The sequence below is a fragment of the Vespula pensylvanica genome, chromosome 23 (assembly GCF_014466175.1).
Source record: "Vespula pensylvanica isolate Volc-1 chromosome 23, ASM1446617v1, whole genome shotgun sequence".
Lineage (NCBI taxonomy): Eukaryota > Metazoa > Arthropoda > Insecta > Hymenoptera > Vespidae > Vespula > Vespula pensylvanica.
The window spans coordinates 2902796-2924493 of record NC_057707.1 but is presented as its reverse complement, the minus strand read 5'-3'; the positions used below and the strand labels follow the sequence as shown (position 1 = coordinate 2924493).

At 34.3% G+C, this 21698-nt stretch overlaps 1 protein-coding gene across 5 annotated transcripts in view; it reads right to left on the bottom strand.

Moving 5' to 3' along the window:
• Positions 1–21698, bottom strand: part of LOC122636663 (protein dead ringer-like) — a 133624-nt gene that overhangs the window by 15514 nt on the left and 96412 nt on the right. For all 5 annotated transcript variants that reach the window (XM_043828151.1, XM_043828147.1, XM_043828146.1 and 2 more), the window contains one exon: positions 13358–13430. In XM_043828151.1, coding sequence (XP_043684086.1) covers positions 13358–13430 — 73 coding nt within the window. The remainder of the gene's footprint in view (positions 1–13357; positions 13431–21698) is intronic.

The window sequence follows — 21698 nt, the reverse complement described above, 5'->3', positions numbered from 1 at the left end:
GAAAGAGAGAGAGAGAGAGAGAGAGAGAGAGAGAGAGAGAGAACATAAGTTTACGACACGATTCGCTTGGTCACCGCACCGATGCAACGCGAGCGGTAAAGTTCCCCTCTCAAAGAAGCTCACGCGCCCTGTGTTTCCTGCCGAAAGGCTTGCACGGTCCATTAAATTCATTGCCATCGAAAGTTTATTCTGGTCAGGCAGCGCGATGATTCCTTTTTCGAATTTTCTTTTTTTTCTTTCTTTTCCTTGTTTTTCGTTTATTTTTCGTATCTCGTTTCTTTCCTTTCTTGTCTCTATTCTCTTGTTTTTGTTTTCTATTTTATTTGTTCTTTTTTTTTTTTTTTGGGGGGGAGAGTAATATATTGAAAATGATCGTACGTATTACATTATTTCAATTGAAATCTTTTTTATCAGTGTGAATATAATTTTCATAGTAGTAATGCATACCTGCCTGTGTGTAAATTCTTTCAATCTGTGTGCGCGTGTATATATATATATATATATATATATATATATATATCCTATTTAATTAGTTATGATCCTAATTCGTTTAAGGCTCATTAGTTTCGATATTTTTTCTGAATCTTTGTTTTCTTCTTTTTCTTGAAGCTCTAAGACAACAGCGAGGTGGAAAGAGAAGGTGAAGGAAAAGAAGAAGAAGGAAGACGTGGAAGGATAGGAGGAGGGAGAGGAGGATCGTCGTTGAGGTCCCTTTTGCTATTCCTTTCTCTCTTTCTCTCGTTAAAAGACGAAGCACGACGAGGGACAGTCGAGAAGAGACTGCTAGGCACTTGCCAACAATGTGCCGAGGCTTTGATGTGACGTAAAATGGCACGTTAACCGACGCTTCGTAGTCCTTTCGCTCGCTCGGATATTTCTACGGCTTTATTTCATCCGTCTTTTAGAGAAATAGAGAGAGAACGAAAGAAAACGAGAGAAAACGAGAGAGAGAGAGAGAGAGAGAGAGAGAGAGAGAGAGAGAGAGAGAGAGAGTAAGAAAGACAAAATCTTATCTTACAAAAGAGCGAAGATGAGAAGATTGATGAGACGAAAGTAATTCTTTTTATTTATTTATTAATTAATTAATTTATGCTTGCGTTTGTTAAATAATTCACTTTGTTAATCTTTGATGTTTCATGGAAACACAATGATTGGAATGAAAGTATTATCGAAAGAACGATTTAGTGATATTTTAGTCCGTCCGTCCGTGCTGTGCCACTCGTTCTCGCATTTTTTTCTCTCTATCTTTCTTTCATTCCGCGTGTCCGTGTCTTGTTTGATTCGTTCATTTTTCTATTTTTCTTGATCCTCTTTACTGTTTTTCTATTAGTCGGACTTAACGTCGGACCCCGTGTTTTGTAACGTCCTTGTGCCTCCATTTATATTTGTCTTTATGTCCGACATTTAATCGGTAATCTTTTTTTTTTTCTTTTTTATTTATATTTTTTATATTTATATCTTTATATATATATATATATATATATCTTTCTCTTTGTCTCTTTATACGTCTTTCTTCTTCGTTACTCCATCATCGTCTATCTCTTTTCTGTAATTTTTTACGTCTATCTATTCTCCCTCCCTCTCTCTCTCTCTCTCTCTTCTCTTCTCTCGATATCTTATATATATCTGCCCCTTATTATATATCTGTATGTCCTATTTATTTCAATCATACTATTAAAACGACGACCCAAATTCAAAGCTTCGTTACGAAGAAGCATTTCGGACTTAGGATTCGTCAAGCGTCGTAAATTCACCGATACGCCTTTAAACTTTAACGACGTTGATCCCGTCGTGAGGCTGAAAAGTCGTCTCGCGAATCGCGGTAATGAACTTAGGTTGTACCTCTTTTACTCTTAAAACGTACTTCGATGTTATAAAAGGAACGTTACGAGCTCGTAAGAACCGACACCTGTCGCTCTCAGAATGAGAATTTTACGTTTTAGCAGATCCTTCTATCCTTTCTTCCTTTCTTTCTCTTCCCTTTTTTCTTCTTATTTTTCTTTTCCCTTTTTTCTTCTCTCTCTTTTTGTTTCTCTACCGATACGATCGTATTAGTTCCGTGTCGTTGATCGCGATTCATTTGAGGAATTACGCTTATTGGGGAGATGACACGATAGATAATAATACGATTTCACACAGAGACCTCAGACACGTTCATCTTTAGACATTCCTATGGGGGATTCTTTATTATGAATTATACGTATCTCAAACATCTGTCGAAATTCTTTCTTTTCCTTTCCTTTTTTTTTCTTCTTCTTCTTCTTCTTTTTTTTTTTTTTTTTGAACAAAGTGCATTATCAAAAAGTTATACCTAAACCGAATACACGATATTAGAAAATACTTAAAGATCATATCCGATGATTGTTTAGAATTTTTATCATTTTTGATGGTAGTAAAGAATGAAATTAGAATAAAGAAAGGTATGAAAGATATATAATTAGAGAAAGGGAGAAAGATTAAGACAGAGAATTACATAGATAGAGAGAGAAAAATATGGATAGAAAGAAACATATAAAAATTACAAGAAACATAAAAAATATATATATATATATATATATATATATATATATATATATATATATAAGTATACAGACAGAAACAGAAAGAAACAGAGAGAGTTGGAAGGTGTAAAACGATATATCGCGAACCCCCAGAGCGATCGGCGTTGTTGTGAAATATTAATAAGCAAATTAGTTCGGACTTAGTGGCCCGCCGATACAAAATCGCTTCGATGGAAATGGCCGTCGGCCGCTATAACGCTCGTATATCACTTCCCACGCCTTGGCACTGTTAAAGCCGCCAGAACGCGGAACCCGTTCCCTCCATTTCTCTCTCACTCTCTCCCTCTCTCTCTCTCTTTCTTTCTTTCTCTCTCTCACACTGTTTCTTTCTTTCTTTTTCTTTTTTTTCTTTCTTTTTTTCTTTCTCTTACACTCTCGCTTTTGAAACGCTTCAAGCATCGAGTCGAGTTCCTTTTTATCGAGTGCTATCGTTTTCGATTACTCTTACTTCTTTTTTTTACTTTATTTTATTTTATTTTTTACTACATTTATTTAATTATTTATTTATTTAACTAGTCAGTTGGTTACCTGTCGAATTTAGGTATATCGTTCGCGATGCGGAATCAGGAATTATTTCCGAGCGATTTGTTTAGAATGCAAATGAATGAAGAGAGAGAGAGAGAGAGAAAGAGAGAGCTGGACAGATTACTTTTTGCTTTCTTTATATTTCTGTTTATTTATTTATTTATTCTTATAATTTATGTCGCTCGCGAATTGTGAGAAATTACTTTTCATCGATTTATTTAGAATGCAGATGAAAGGAGGGACGAAGAAAGAGAGAAAGAGAAAGAGAGAGAGAGAGAGAGAGAGAGATTCGAATTTATATTGTTTACGAAATCTGAGAAATTGTTTTGCCGATTTGTTTGGAATGAGATGAAAAGAGAAAGAGAGACAGAGAGAAAGAAAGAGAGAGAGAGAGAGAGAGAGAGAGAGAGTAAAAGTGGTAAGATCTATATTGTTCATAATGTTCAAGAAACGTGGAATTGTCAGTTTTGATTTGTTTAGAATGAGATGAAAAGAGAAAGACTAAAGTGAGAGTAAAAGAGAGAGAGAAGAGGATGTGTAAACGTGTGGGTGGAAACGTGACACGAGCCACCGGTACGGAAGGAACGTGGTACTCTTGTGAATGTCAAGGTGTAAACTGACACAGGTACTTTTCAACGAACAATCATTTCTGATCCCAAACACCTGCTCTCTGTCCGTCCGTGAATTATCCCGAAAGTGATCTATATTTTATTCGTGAAACTATTTCGACTGCTAAAGTCGAAAACATTTTTCTAAAGAAATGTCGAAACGACACCGATATCTCGTAGGGATTAGATTATTTAGAAATTATGTTCTTTAAAAATTTTGTCTCGTTCTATTTTCTACAAATATAATTCTTACAAAAAGATAAATTTCTATTTTATTACAATGAACTCTTAAAGTTTTCAATATATATATATATATATATATATATATATATATATATATATATATATATATATATATATACTTTAACAGATTATACGGAAGGTCAATTTGGAAAAGTTTGACGTTTCGTTCGCACGAAGAATAGTAAAAGGGAGCTGGAGGAAGAGAGAAAGAGATACAGAAAAAGAGAGAGAGAGAGAGAGAGAGAGAGAGAAAGAGAGAGAGAGAAAGAGAGAGAGAGAGAGAGAGTATGCTTGTAGTAAAATGCCTCGGGACAAGAATTCGACAATTACGTCAGGGTAACGTAACGGATGATCGGTCGGTGAGTTAGGCGTTGGAGGCGGAGGCGGAGGTGATGGTGATGGTGATGGTGATGGTGGTGGTGGTGGTGGTGATGGTGATGGTGATGGTGATGGTGATGGTGGGCGTCGGGACGTCTAGAATGTGCGAACGTCATCCAGCTAAATGCTTTTCGCGTTCGCGTGCTGACGTTCGAGAACGGAGAGCACGTCTATCTATAGAGTAAGGGAGACACAGACAGACAGATAGACAGACAGACAGACAGACAGACAGAGAAAGAGAATAAGAGAAAGAAAGAGAGAGAGAGAGAGAGAGAGAGAGAGAGAGAGTATGAACGTGCCAGTATCCCTCTTCTCGAATGGATGCTGCGAGGAAACAACAACTATAGTAAAACACTAACAAGTCCTCTCCCTCTTTCACCCCCCACCCCTCTGGGTCACCTGTCCGACAAGTCAGACGTGGGAAAATGTAGGTCGAAATCGCGCACGAGCGCATAATTGGACAGGTGCTTTACTCGAGCGTGTCCTCTCTTTCTCTCTCTCTCTCTATCTCTATCTCTATCTCTATCTTTATCTGTTAGCTTTTCTCAATGAAATTCTCTCTCTCTCTCTCTCTCTTTTACTCTGGTCAAAAGGGGAATTTCAAAGTCATCTTTCTCCTTCTCTCTCTTCTCTCTTTCTTTTCTTTTCTTTTCTTTTCTATCTTCTTTCTTTTTCATTTTTTTTTTTTCTTTACTTTTTTAACATACACACCACACCTTCGGGGGTCTCGTTTTTTTTTCTCTCTCTTTTCCATTGATAATTTTAGTAACGAAGAAGAGAGAGAGAGAGAGAGAGAGAAAGGGGGGGAGAGATTTTGTATAATCTTTTTTTTCTTAATGGAAAAGTCTTTCCTTAGGTATTACAGGAAATGTCAAAGTTTATTCATCTTTCCGTTCATTCTTTTCTTTCTCTTCTTTACTACGAGATTTATTACTACTACACTTTTCTTTTCCTCTATTCATTCATGATTTTTAATAACGACGATTTTATTAATCGAAGAAGGATCATTGATCTGTAATGGATAGAAGATTTGTTTTCTTTTATCAATCAAATGATAATAAAACAATTAATTCAGTCTTACACATATATATATATATATATATATATATATATATGAATATATATATACCTGTGGGATATTATAAATACAAAAGAATAATATTTAGAATTACCATACGATGAAGATAAAATTGATGCAACGTGAAGAATGCATGCAAGGTGCATCAAAAGAAGTGGCAATTCGAATTGACAAGGATTCGAAATAAGAAAAAGAAAGGAGATATATATCTACCTTTCTCTCTTTTTCTCTCTTTCTCTCTCTCTCTCTTTCTCTGATATTCGACGAACGGATATCGTTTCGGAGAAGTTTCGTGATAAAATAATGGGGCTCACGAAGTATTATATACAACGAGAAGAGAGAAAAACGTGAGATGGTGAGATGCCATGGGGTGGTGAACGATCATCATCGCCAATTATTCGGAATCCCTGAATAATGACGTGCCCCCGTTGATCGATACCCTCGAGCATAGCAGCCAGGATACGTAAAGATGACGCGTTCGTGCAAGATGAGATGAAAAAGAGAGAGAGAAAGAAAGAAAGAAAGAGAACCCGAAGAATCCCTTTCGGCATTAATTATTATAATGCGAATAGATCGTGATCTGTGTGAGAAACTTCTATCGGTAGGTAGGTAGGTAGGTAGATAGGTAGGTAGGTAGGTAGGTAGGTAGGTAGGTAGGTAGGTAGCCGAGAAGCCTCGATTTATTTTTATTTATTTTTTGTTCTTTTTTTTCTTTCTTATATTTCTATTTCTTTCCTTTTTTATTTTTTGTTTCCTTAACTCTTCCTTTCTTTTTTTTTTTATAAGTTGTTTTTCTTTCACTTGAATCCCAATCCTTTCTCGTTTTAAAAAAGACTTTCGTAAGACGCGCTGCGTCTTGTCATTCTATATGTCAATCGAATTTTTATTGATAAGTATTAATTATTAATTAATTACGTATTTTACTTTATTTATCTACATTTACATGCTTACTAACATACATACTGTTTACGATCTATCATCGAAAAAACTTTTTATATATTCGTATACAAAAAGAAGTCGTGCTAATTGTAGATATTTAATGTTTGTTATAAAAGGAAATATATCGACGCAGAACAAAGAAATTTAAAAAAAAAATAAAATCGATTGGAAAAGAAATAGGAAAAGAAAGAAAAGAAAAGAAAAGAAAAGAAAAGAAAAGGAAAGGAAACAAATAAAAATTTGACGTCTTCTTCAAATATGAAAATTTGAAATTTATGGAGTAAAGGATATTGTGGCGGACTATCACTCTCTCTTTCTCTCTTTTGAGAAATAAAAAGTCTATTAAAAAAATAAGAAAAAAAAAAGAAGAAGAAGAAGACGACAACGCTATTGGTGATCCCATAATCCTGACATAATCCTCGTTTAAGAGCTTCACGAAGCAGCGGGTGGCCTAACCTCGTATCTTCACTAAGGAATCCTCCCCTTTCCCTTCCCCTCCTTCCTCTTTCTACCAGACCCCTTCTATTGGTCAAAAATCTTTCGGTCTGCTTTCTCCGTTTCTAAGAAAAATACTCTTTGCCTGAATATTTCGCTTTTTATACGTAGGGATCCGTCAAAAGACGACGAAATTCGTCATTCGAAATCGAACTATGGACTTCTCGAACGGCGTAACATGTTTTACGAGATGTGTTAGAATAAGATGGTGTTTATGGATAGAAAGAGATGGAGAAAACGAGAAAGAGCGAGAACACGATTAAATTATATTTCGAATATATCGAAAAAGAGCTATCAGTTTTACACCTGTGAAATGTTTTAATGTAATGAAAAAATTATTAATTTATATATATATATATTTCTTTTTAATTTGTTCTTGTAGTTAAACTAACAATTGTCATTGTAAAATACGAGACACAATAGTAATGTTCAAATTCATGATCAAATTAACATATACTAGATGGAATATAATAATTGAAATATCGCAAATGAGTATACTTTAACTTTAAATCGACAGTACGGTGATATTTACGTACTCTCGACTCGTACTGTGTATTCTCAACTCAACTTTTTCACCTTTCTTATTCTTTTTTTTTTTCTTCTTCTTCTTTCTCATTTTTTTTTCTTTTTTCTTTTCCTCTCTTTTCTTCTTCTTCTTCTTCTTCCTCTTTTTTTTTTCTTTTTTATCGTCGCGTTCAACTGATCGCCTTGACCGATTTATCTCGTGCAATTATACATAAATTATAGCGAAATAGATAGAAAATATTTAAACGAACTATTTTTCGATCGTTCTCTTTGAGAATCTTTTTATTTTTTATATTTTTTCAACCAGTCTTTTTCTTATCAGTGTGTCTTTTTTTCTCTTTCCAAATTTATTTTTTAATTCAAGCAATCATCGTCGATGAATTCGAAACGTTTACGTTCTACGACGTTTGAAAATAATTAAAAAATTCAATGGCGAATAATCGAGACTAGGAAAATAATAGAAATGAGAAAGAAAGAGAACAAAACTATTTTCGTATAATGATCTCGAGATTTGTTTTCATTGTTACCAGTCGAAGTCAACATTTAGAACTAGTTACAATGTGTCGTGCCATTGCTCGGTTTGCCGTATGAACGTGCTCGTCGTACAAAATACCAGAGCAATTAAGAGAAGAAAGAAAGAAAGAAAGAAAGAGAGAGAGAAAAAGAGAGGGAGACAGAGAGAGAGAGAGAGAGAGAGAGAGAGAGAGAGAGAGAGAGAAAGAGAGAGAGATTTTATTTCCTTATTCCTTATAAGTCTAATCGAAAAATTGAAAAATTCATTTCTAATATGATCACCATAAATTGATATCAAATAAAAAAATTGACAATAGTTTGGAAATTTATTGATCGATCAATTTTAATGTATTCTCTCTGTCTTATTCAAATAATTTCGTTCATTGCGAAACAATAAAAAAAAAAAAAAAAAAAAAAAAACAAATAAATAATACCTAAAAATAATAATTACAAAAATAATAAAAAAAAAAAAAAAAAGAAATAAAATAAAATGAATCCAAGTTGTTCGACAAAAAAAACCAGAGCGATTAATTGACATTATTAAATTATTCAGAATCTTACGTATGAAAATCGTCGATGAAAATTCAAGAACAATTGATTGAAATTATTCAATTATACGAAACGTTTCTTACGTATTAAGTTAACAATTTCATTTACATATACATATATTATATCTCTATATCAATAAACAAATAGAACGATTAAATGTACTTATGTATTTGTATGAGGAAAAAATGAGAAACAGGAATACGTATACACTCGCACATATACACAAAAAAAGAGAGACAGAGAGAGAGAGAGAGAGAGAGAGAGAGAGAGAGAGAGAGAGAGAGAAAGAGAGTGAGGGGAGGGGGAAAGAAGAAGTCTCATATATACTATGTGGTTCGGTTGTATACGCAGACGGCACGCACGCGGTACGTGTTCGCGAATGTAGCGAAGAGTGTTCGTGCCGAACACGTGTTCGCCAAGCTAATGCATTAGCTGCGCCGCGTAAAAAAGTATTTTTTTTCCTTTTCTTTCTTTTTTTTTCCTTTTTCTTTTTCTTTTTCTTTTTCTTTTTCCAAGGGCCGTAAGGCGACGCGAATCTTGACCGGTGGATACAATAGACCTCCCCATTACTCCCTCCCTCTCTTCACCATCCCTTCTCGCTCTTCTCCCTTCTACCTTTCTTCCATCTCTTTCTCCCTCCTTTCCCTCTTTTACGTAGCATAATTTCTGTTTCTTACATTGGTTCGACTTTGATTCATCGCGAAAAGTAAAAATCGATTAGGATGTTACTGCGACAAAATTTATTTACACGTATACGTATGTACTTATAAGTATGTGCTTTTCTTTCTTTTTTTTTTATTCGAATGTCTCAACAAACGCTTCGAATTGTTTCAACAAATTCAAGTGAATTGTATTATATCATATTATTATTTTATATGATTTATTATATCATAGATTTATGTATTATTATTATTATTATTATTATTATTATTGTTAGTATCGAAGTATATCGCGAAAAAGAAAAGATTAGATGAATCGTTCGTAAATCATAATGTGAAATGCAAAGCTTGATCTATACAAGTATTTTTGTCTTTTATTTCTAATCCCCTTACCTTTCTCTTTTTTTTTTTTTTTTTTTTAATTAGAATAATGAACGAACGAGTATAAAATAGATTTCGTTCGACGTACGTATCGGACAATAATAATTTCGATCGAGAAAAGAGATCGATAAAACGCATTAGATCGTTTTTGTGCACTTGTGTAGAGGATTATTATCGGAGTTATATTGTTGAATGTGAGGGAGGGATCGGTGAAGAAGTGAGGAGGGGGATGAACGAGTATTATAAGAAAGGGGATGACGAACAAAAGACGCGCGACCACGCAAAATTTATCCAATCGAAAGTTCGCGTAGCCGAACGCCATTTCTTCTTATTTATCGTCGCTATCGTTGGCACCTTTCCAGTCGGGACCGTTATAAATCTCTAGCCATTTAATATGCAAATCTCCGACAGCCTGAGGTCTCTCTCTCTCTCTCTTTTTCTTTCGGTCTGTCTGTTTCTCTTTCTCTCTTTCTCTTCGTAGTATTTCGTTTCTCACTCTTTTTCTATAGCGAACGAGTTTCAATCGCGAATGTAATTCATATACACGGGTAATGTGCTTCTCCTTTAAACCCATCGACACGTTCATTTGATATTATCAACGAGTATGTATGTGTGTGTGCGTATCTGAGATTACATACTATGCTTAACATGCACTCACGATATATATACATATATAAATATATTTATATATCGAAAACAATACCAATATGAATAATTATTACAACCACGTCTTTCGTTATCGTTTCATTATTCCAATATCATATCTCTTATACTTAGTTTATTCATTACGTATGTACTTTATATTTAATCTCGAAGTGTATGATGTAATTATTAAATCTATATTAATTAGATATACATAAACGCGTATATATAAATAATATATTGTAAATTGGATCGCCAATTTTTCTTCGTTTCTTTCATCACAGGAACAACTGATTCTCTTCAAAAAATTCTCTTAACAATTCTCCAGAATGAATCTTAATCACGATATTGAAAAAAAAAAAAAAAAAAAAGAAAAAAAAAGTGAAAAGAAGAGAGGAGAAGAGAGAAGAAAAGAAAGAAGAAAGATCAAAAGAAAGGAAAATAAAAGGGTATAAGAAATACCAAAAAGAAAAAACAAAAAAAGAAAAACCATCATGTCTTCACATAAATAATTACATATCCATTATGTACTTTTTCTTGGCAAAGTATATCTACATACATATCTACCTGTATATCGGAACGTATATTACCTCTCTCTCTCTCTCTCTCTCTCTCTCTTTCTCTCTCTCTCATTTTGAATATTCCCGTCAGACACTTATCAAAGAAGGTGTGAGAAAAAGTGGCTATTTGGTGAGAGTGCCGATAGCAAACACAAATTGGTGGTGGCTCGACTAATACCCGCCGCGTTTAAGATGAATGGTCTTTTATATGGTTAACCGTGTGCCAAGGCGTTATGCGCTCCGTTAACGTTGAATTATCGGGAGTGTGTGGTGCCAGGGGTGGAGGCACACCACTGTGCAACGCCGGCACAATAACGGACCCCGCGGGTGGTGGACCCACACCATGAAGAAGAAGAAGAAGAAGAAGAAGAAGAACAACAACAACAACAACAACAACAAGAATAACAAGAAGAGAAAGATCGGATCGGATCGGATAGGATCGGATCGGATATCTCCGACGGACTACGAGAAACGTCGCGGTCTTTTATCACCACCCTATTCCACCCTACTCTAAACCTCCTCCCTCCCCCCTCCTCTACGAATTCCCATCCCTCATTCAGTTCTCATTCCAATAGCTGAATTTTAATCTCGACTACGTCCACCTCTCGATCGATTCGAAAATACATTATATTATGTATATAGATATAGGATGTGTGTGTGTGTGTGTGTGTGTGTGTGTGTGTGTGTAGAGGTATGTAGGTATAATGTTCTCGAACGATTTATGATCCGAAGAATCGCGCGTCGATCTTTTACTGCGATCCCAAACGATCCCTAAAAACTCTTCCTGTCGTTGTATTTATTCGATGAACACGATGTCCACCTCTTAGGAGATCCATTATAATTGCGGTGTTATAGGTGAGGTGAGGTGAGGGCAGGTGGTTATATATATGTGTACGTGTGTGTGTATGAAACTACTTGCTCAGAAATGATATACATAAATATTTATCTATAGGATACTATGTATTATCGTTCTAATTAGCGATACGAGTAATCATTTCGTGTGATTTTTTATATTTTTTTGTACCTTTTGTAGCGATTAAATAGCACGATTCTATATAAAAGAAAAAGAGAAAAAGTCTATCGATCGTTAACATTGTTTCTTTAAAATACATCGTAAAATTAAATCGTAAAATTAAAAAATTGCGATTAAAAAAAAAAAAAGAAGAGGAAAAGAAAAGGGAGACAACGTGTTTCTACTTCGTCATAGAGAAAAACGAAGAGGTGGGGTAGGCGTAGAAGGAGATGTGTTTTATAACTGGGTTATCGAAGATTATCATTGTTTAGATAATAGTCAAGAAGTCTGGTTAGATAGAGAGAGACCTAGATCGGTTTAGAAATTCGTTGGTCCCCAACCAACGTCGTCTAATTATTGCCAAGGGGAAAAGATAGAGGTTACAATAATAGCACCGTTGGTTTTCAGATTCAAAGACTTTACTACTACTACTACTATTACTACTACTATTACTATTACTATGTCGTGTACCCAGACGTTCGGAAACACGTCGTGAAAACACGAGAATCCGTGGCATCACTGAACGCAGGATTGATTGATGGTGGAGTCGCCATGTTTATAATTAGTCCGACGTTTCCGGGCAAAAGCGAGAAAACATAATCTCGTTTCTATACTATACTCGTTAAATATATATATATATATATATATATGTATGTATGTATGTATGTATATATATATATATATCTTTGTGTATCCGATTTCAAGATTTTTATCGATTTAATCCTTTTTGCCTTCTTTTCTATTTCATTAATCTTCACGCGTTAATTCCGTCAGAATTTAGAGTCAATTTTAAAAGAACCAAACGAATGTTAATGAATAGAATTTATAACGACGTGTTACGATTTTATCGAATAAAAAAAAAATATATATATATATTATTATTATTATTCTTAAAAGTGACTGTATAAAACAACATACAGATATATCGTCGATGATAAAATATTTCTGATTAATATCCTTGATGTACGAAACAAAATATAGAGATAGATGGATAAAAAGAAAGATAGACATAGAGATAGACGTAAAGAGAGAGAGAGAGAGAGAGGTGATATCTACGGTCGAGTGTAATTTAGAACGGAAACACGTCTGACAAGGCGCACACTTTCCTTGTTTCTCTTCTAGCATACGACTTGCATTCTAATTTCGTTCATTTCTAACTACACTAGTATACTATTACTATTACTACTATTACTAATACTAATACTATTAAACGGCAGATGTTATACGTTATATTTTATCTCTATCCTTTTAACCACGTGGACGCGTTTACGACGTTAACGACGTTACCTTACGTTCGAAGGATCCATCCACGTGTTCAGGAAGCCGAATGATGCGGGTTTCGATTCGTTTTCGCAGTCTTTCGTTCACACGACTTTTCACTCTTTCTCTTTCTATCTTTATCTCTATCTTTCTCTCTCTTTCTCTCTCTTTCTCTTTTGCTATCTTTCGTCGTAGACCGTTGACCACGATCGTAACGACTCGGTTCTATAGTGATAAAACAAATGTGTCGAAGGGTTGCTTGAAAAGTTTAGTAACGAGAACCGCGAGAAGACAACTCCGTAATATTCACTTTCGACGATACGCACGTGTGTGTATCTGTATATATATATATATATATATTTTTTTTTTCTATATATATGTATAGGTAGAAGTAATATGTATGTGTATAAATACGTATATAAAACTTACCTCGTTTTTGCATATAACTGAAGAGGTCGTCGAGAAACTCTTTTCGTTTAGGATCGTCATTAATCTCGTATAACTGTAATGAAAAAAAATGAAAAGTGTGAAAATAAATAATAATTAAACAAATACATATACCTATGTATATTTACGAAGTTATGAGCGCTATTTCTTTTTATATTTCTTTTTTCCATTCCGAAAAAAATTGAATATATAAAACATCGCATTCTTTCTAATCGATACTTTCATTTTTTTTATTTTATTTTTTTTATTTTTTTATTTATTTTTTTTTTTTTTTTTATTAAATAAATTCTCTCGTTGATTTTATTTTGATAAAAGATCGTTATAACACTTATCTATATTGTACTATCGTAATACTATCGTACTATTTCAATCTCTCTTCTTTTTTTATTACTTCTCTTTTTTGTATTAATATATCTTCCCCTTTCCCCGATCACAGATCTTAACATTCTCGCATTATCATATACATTTATAAGCATTTCGTATTTCGTAGTTTAAACAGAGATAAAAAGGAAGAAAAAAGGAAGGAAATGAAGAAAGGAAGGAAGGAAGGAAGGAAGGAAGGAAGGAAGGAATAAAACGTTACTCGCGGCACGGTAATAAAAACAGGAGTGAAACGAGCGAGCTCATAGCAACGGACAGATTAGTTAGCTCCGATTATTAATGATTCCGTTTAACCCGAAAGCCCTTCGTACGAACGAAACGGGCCCTTCGGGCCTAGTTCAACTCTCTCTCTCTCTCTCTCTCTCTCTCTCTCTCTCTTTCTTTCTCTTTCTCTTTCTTGTATTATCATATTTGTTATGTACGATGTGCTATATCTAATCTGAGAGGCTCTAATTGCTTTTATAATACGAGTTCCCCTCACCCTTTAACTTTCGTGTCCCTTAAACGTTCCCTTGGACAAGCCGCACACGTCTCATCTCTCTCTCTCTCTCTCTCTCTCTCTCTCTCTCTCTCTCTCTCTCTCTCTTTTTCTTTCTCTTTCTGTTTCTGTTTCTATCTCTGTCTTGCTTCTCGTCTTACCAGAACTTTTGTACCTTTTTGCATAGCCATTCTACTCGTAGATCTGCCGCATCGATAAATTTCATTCAACAAATCGTACGAGAGTATCTTTCGGACGAACCTTACGAAACCTTGCTTGCCACCTAACACCATATCGAGGGTGAATAATATTTAATTTACGGCTTCGTCTCGTCTGTCGATCGTTCATCGTCCCCTTGTTTCTCTCTCTCTCTCTCTCTCTCTCTCTTTCTTTCTTTTTTCTTTTTCTATCTTTTCCTCATTTCTCGCAACGTTACGTATTCGAATAGTATCGAGGAAACGAGATTAATCGTTAATTATTAATTCGTTTATAATTAATAATCGTTTTAAAATCGAATCGAACGCGTTGAAAAATATGTCATTTCAACGATACTCTATCGTACTAATTTTATCGTATAGGGAACACGTTTAATGCGATAATTCACTAGTGTCAAATAAACCAAATGATTGCTATTGGAAACCTCAATCTTATTGCATTCTAACACGGATATCACGTGATTAGAGTCACGAATATGAGACTAATTGAATCCGATCGGTCTTTTCCTATTCGTTAATGACAGTCTACGCCGATGGTGAATTGTATTAACACGGAGGAGAAGAGAAGAAAAGAACAAAAAAAGAAAAGGAAGAAAGAAAGAGAAAAAGCAAAATGAAATAAAATTAAAAAAGAAAGAAAGAAAGAAAGAAAGAAAGAAAGAAAGAAAAAAGAAAAAAGATTAGAAGGAGATGGTCGGATCTAATCATTGGTATCGATAACGAGCTGACTCGGGACACGCGATCGGAGTACTGTTAAAACACATGTGATTTACGTATTTGATTATTATTATAGCAACGATATTGGACGATCGTTTGTCTAATGACAGGTGAGAATCAAGGTGATGATAAGAAAATTGCTATCGTATATATATCACACACACACACACACATTATATATATATATGTATGTATATATATGTATATATATGGTCGAGATATTATGGTCAATGACAACGACCGATCACGAAGAAAAAAAAAAAAAGTAAGAAAGAAAAAAGAAAGAGAAAAGAAACGGATAAAGAAGAAGTAACAGGAAGTGCATGGACACACGAGGCGCCATTACTTTGCGGTTGAAAAATTGCAGGGCGTGCGAGGATGGGTGGCGACGACCACTCTTCGAAATATTTACCTTCTTATGTATGGAACAATGAATCGTATTACGAGTAAATCAGGAGTAAAATATATAAGAGGGAAAAAGAAGACGAAAAAGAGATATATATATATATATATATATATATATATATATATGAGTTAACAAGTGAATTGTTTTATCAATAGCACTTAATAACAGTTAATTACAGAACGAAACTTTTTCTTATTTGAATTGAAAATCAACTGTGATTTCATTCTCTCCTCTTATCATATTATTTGTTTCTAAACTACACAAATAAACTACTCCATAAACAACGCTATCTACTACTTGCAATAAAATATATTATCCACGATATATGTATATACATTTCTACGTGATACATTGCGTTTGAGAGATCGAAGAATTATGGTAACTCGAATGAATAATTAATAATCAAGAATATTCCGAAGGAAGACAGAGATAAAGACGGAGATAAACATGGAGAAAAATAAAGAGAAAGATAAAAAGATAGATAGATCGAGAGAGAATGAGAGAGAGAGAGAGAGAGAGAGAGAGAGACAAGATAAAAAAAGAAATCGACGATCGATCTAAACGTCTGAAAGTAAAGTAATTAGACGAAAGGTGGACCTGAGAAATGATCTGGAAAGGGTTTTGTGGGCATCCTACGCGATAGAGTCCATCCATTTCTTCATATATACCATTCAGTTTTCATGGCAACGCCCTCGCGGGCCATCCTCTTGGCCACCCTTTAGCCGAACGAGACGAAACGAGACGAAACGAGATGAGACGAGACGAGACGAGACGAAACGAGACGAGACGAGACGAGACGAGGACTCCTCAGAAGGAAGAAGAAGAAGAAGAAGAAGAAGAAGAAGAAGAAGAAGAAGAAGAAGACGAAGAAGACGACGAAGAAATCGAAGAAGAAGAAGAAGAAGAAGAAGAAGAAGAGGAAAAGGAGGATGAGGATGAGGATGAGGATGAGGATAAGGATGAGGATGAAGAGGAGAGGTGGTTCAACTGACGGCATTTCTCAACGGGCCATTTTGTACCACTTTCTCGTGTTTTTTCTTTGGCTATGCGAGCGATGAGCTCGTTAGGGGCAACCTAAGAGAGAAAGAGAGAGAAAGAGAGAGAGAGAGAGAGAGAGAGAGAGAGAAGATGAGGATGAGGATAAGGATGTGGATGTGAAGGGGAAGGAAGGAAGAGAGGGGTTCAACCAGCTTATATTGATTGATCTACAGTTAAGCGGACTGACGGCAGCCACGTGAAGATCCGAGAGACTATCTCTCTCTTTCTCTTTATCTATCTATCTATCTATCTATCTATCTATCTATCTATCTAACTATCTCTCTCTTTCTTTTGGTATCCGTTTATACGAACATATCTTTCTCGCTCTTTCTTTATCTCTCTTTGTTCATCCTCTCTCAACGATGGAGGTAAATAAAGATAGGCCTACGGAATTTGCTCTCGATGATGCATGTGCCCGTTCTGCTCCGCCCTTCAACTCCCTCTCCTCTCTCTCTCTCTCTCTCTCTCTTTTTCTTTCTTTCTTTTATTTTCTTTCCTTCTCCCTCCGAAGCTTGTGAATAATAATTCCTGATAGGGGCCCGACGTTGATCGGCCGAACTTTTTCCCTTCCAACATTCTTGATGATCGATGTACGAGCTGTAAGTAGCGCCAGGAACTTGAAAGACTCGTGATTAGCGTCTGTCTCTCTTTTCTCATCATCGATCTGAGACCACGGGGCTAACTTCTTCTACCTTGCTTCGTTAAATCGATCTGAGATTTGATTTCTTTCTTCTTTTTCTTTTTCTTTCTTTCTTGGTTCGTTTTTTTTTTTTTTTTATTTCGATTTGCTTTTTTTAGGGATTGCGAAGGGTTGAGAGCATTGGGTGGAAGAAGAGGGGAAGGGCTTTCCTCACGCGAAAAACTATTTCATTCAGTTTCCAACGATATTTTTTGTTTTCTCTTTTATTGTTTGTTTTAAACGTTAACTCTCCCATGCGATAATATATCCAAATAAAAAAAAAAACAATTGTACGGGTAATCCCGTTTTAATAAAAATTGTTCTCATCGATAAATATATCGATTAAGGTTAATCAGAAATTTGTAAGTATTATATCGTTAGAAAAAAAATATAAAAAAAAAAAAAAAATGAGAAGATAAAAAGATCATCGATCTAATCCAATGTAAACGATTTTAGAAAATTTCGTCGAGGTTTATTGACTTGGAAAGAACGTGAACTTTGCCACTGCGATGAATGTAACGAACTCTTGAAAAGAAAAACAAAGAGAGAGAGAGAGAGAGAGAGAGAGACTTCTCTCCCTTCTTTAACTCTTACCTTCTCAGGTATACACGTCGCTAGTTTTACGAGCAATAATTATCGATGCACGACTTTTTTGCACGGTACTAAAGATCGAGATAAGAAGATGTGTCTTCCGGTTGATAAGAAACTTCGATAGGACTTTCTTGAGACTCCTTTACTCATATACTCGACTAAGATACGTATACATATACATATGTATTCGATAATTTCCTTTTGGAAGTGTATTTATAAAAATGGTAAGCTTTAAAAAAAAAAAAAAAATAATAAAGAAACAATTAGTACAAAATAATTATCGAACGACCATTTTGCATAAATTTCAATCACAAAATTCTCCGATCACGCGTTCGAAGATAATTTACCTACATGTGGGTATACGTTCTTATCGTATCGAAAAAAAGAGAGAGAGAGAGAGAGAGAGAGAGAGAGAGAGAAAAGAAGAAAGAAGGAAAAAAATAGATAAAGATTAACGTACATATATATGTACATACGTACGGAATAACAATGAAGAGAAAGGAAGAAAATGGAGCAATGGAAATAGCAATATGGCGTGTGTTTAGTAACGTTTCGAAGAAGAGAACCATGATAACAATAATGAGTAATCTTTATCGTGAAATGGTGGTGGAGGGAAGAGGGAGGAGTAGGGGAGCGTCATAAAAGTGATATAAAAGGAGAAGGAAGATAGTAACATATGTGTTTAATAGTTACAAAAAAGAAGGGGAAAAAAAAGAAACAGAAAAAAGAAAAAAATTGAAGAAAAAGGGCTGTCGGGACGTATGCGCCTTTTCCTAATGATTTACGAAGTAATCCATGTCTCTGTGTATAACCCTTTGATGTCGTTGAAATTATTATTAAATCATTCCCCTGTTTCCTTTTTAGAGTCTCTCTCTCTCTCTCTCTCTCTCTCTCTCTTTCTATCTTTAGTAACATTTTTTTTTTAATATTGACTTTAGTTAGAATCCTAAACGTTTCTCTGTAACTATTGGTATCAATGATTCTCGTGCATCACGTTAACTTTGCACTTTCTTTTTTCTTTTTTGTTCTTCTGTTTTTTTTTTTTTTTTTTTTTTTATCTTTTTTATATCTTTTTTAATAAATGTCACTATTAGTTTCATAGAAATAATTACATTTCGTTCCTTAAAATGCTGAAGCAACGTTAAGTTGAATTATTGTATTATCATCGTTTTTCCTTTCCTTTCATTTTGATCACTTTCGAAATTATTTGCACTCGCGAAGAAATAGAGATATTAGAGATTAGTTTATTATACATTGTTTTCATTCCGATCACTTTCTTCAATTCTTTTTGAAATCATAAAGAAGTAAGAGAAAGAGAAAGAGAGAAATACGAAAAAGAGATTAGAGATTAGAGTTCACATCCGTTGAGTTTACTTTTCAAAATTGTCCAATTATACCGACCATCGGGCTGCAACTTTTTTTTTACAACGTTCAAACGAGCAGTCTAACGAGGATACTCTCGTAAATAGAAAAGGAAACGTTTTGTTACTTCAGATAGAAAGAGATAGTGAGACATCTTCCTTTGAGATATCAAGATCATGTACTTGTTTCCAGAGTGTTGAAGATGAACGAAAAAAAGAGAAAGAGAAAGATAAATAAAGAGAGAAAGAGAGAGTAATTATAATAATTATTACGTTACATGCAATTATTTTAACTACAATTATGATACTAATATATCATATATCTCTTTCTTATTCTTATTACAGATTAATATAATATTATATTTAATTATTATAATGCGGTCAATTGTTTAAGAAAAAAAAAATATATATATATATCTTTCTCTTATCATAATACGTATATACCATATAATATTATATTTCATTGTTAAAATATAGTCGCATTATTGTTAAAAAAAAAAAAAAACAAATATCCTATATATATATATATATATATATATATATATCCTAACATAAAAATATATAATTGTATAACAGTATGCTCTAAACAAAATACACAAACGTCGAAAGAAAAAAAGAAATTACGAGGATAATTATTTTCTCGTCTTATTTGAAATCATTTTGTGTCTTGTCTTCGAAAAAAGAAAACACACACACAAAAAAAAAAAAGAAAAGAAAAGAAGAAGAAGAAGAAGAAAGAAAAAAGTCGATCAAGTGGAGTCTTCTAATCGGCGCTTAGAAAAGGATAGATAGAGACTTAGTCGAAGATATCCCATACTGTTTTTTCTTTTTTCTCCAATTCGTTTTCTCGCGCGAACGATCGCAATACGGACGGTGATAATTGTAACTCTATGGGAAAGTCTTGTCGTTTATCGAAAATAAATGGAATCTAGGGACACTTCAATTATTGGGACTAAATCAATCGGCTTTATCCTTCGACGATATCGTCTTTCTATCTCTATCTATCTGTCTATCTATCTATCTATCTATCTATCCTTCTTTCTCTCTCATGGATTGAGAAGAGTCTAATCCCCGGATGAGATCCAATCGCGTGTATATACACTTTGCTTATCCCTTTGAAAGCTCCTACTATCTTTAGATTCTCTATCTCTTTCTTTCTTTCTTTCTTTCTTTCTTTCTTTTGCTTTTCATAGAAGGATAGAGAGAAAGAGAGAGAGAGAGAGAGAGAGAGAGAGAGAGAGAGAGAGAGAGAGAAAGAGAGAATACTCTTTCTTAGATTCGAATCTTTAAATCTTTTAGGTGGATAAATGAAAAGAAAACTTTCATAAAATTGTCACATCTAACATTTTTCTAACAAGATTCTCGTCATTTTATCAAATATATGTAAACATTAGAAAATTAAATACATTTATATAATACGTCATCCATCTCTCGCGAACGCTATGTCGACTGTATTATTTTTTAAACGGAATTATTCAAATATACGAAAGAAAATAAATAAATTGTGTGGACGAATTGTGAGCAGAAAGATTTCTTTTTTTAATTAGGAAAAAAAAAAGGAGAAGAAGAAGAAGAATTAAAGAGGTCGAAAATTCTATTTATATATAATTCGCCGTCTATCGATCATCTTCTTTACGAGAGTAAAAAAGAAAAAGAAAAACGATATACATATATACATATATACGTATAAAAAGAAAAATGATTAAAATAAAAAGAGACAGATAGACGGATAGATGTACAAACAGAGAGAAAGAGAGAGAGAGAGAGAGAGAGAGAGAGAGAGAGAGAGAGAGAGAGAGAGAGAGTAACGTCTCTAAATACACGTGCGTATCACCATGCACATCTATGAATATACAAATCGAGTTTAGATCAAAACAAAGATGAACACGAACGTGGACAGTTTAACGAGACAGTGACAAGCATTTCGAGTATGTATAAGTAGCGAACGACGTGAAAACGATTTTGAGATTTTCTCTTTGACGAAAGAGTAAAAGACCTCAAGTCGTACGTTTAAGAGAAGATGAAAAAGAAGATGAAGAAGATGAAGAAAATGAGAAAGATGCAGATAAAAAAGAAGATGGAGAAGAAGAAGATGAGAAAACTGATGTCAAGAATACGAAACAGACACAGATATAGAAAGAGAGAGAGAGAAATAGGTGCCAAAGTCGACAACGACGACGACGATGACGACGACGACGCATATCGAACTGTCGGCGTCGTAAAGGAACATATAAAGATGACCCTTCACGTCCTTTTCATTCGATAGAGAAACGATTTTATGCTCTTAACTGGAAATATTAAATCGCACCTAAGCAACCTTTATGTTGACCGCCCTAATCTCTTCTCTCTTTCTCTCTCTCTCTCTCTCTCTCTGTCTTTCTTTCTCTCTCTTTCTTATTCCAACTTATTTTTATGTCTATCTCTTTCTCTCTCGCTCCATCCTTTCTCCCTCGCTCT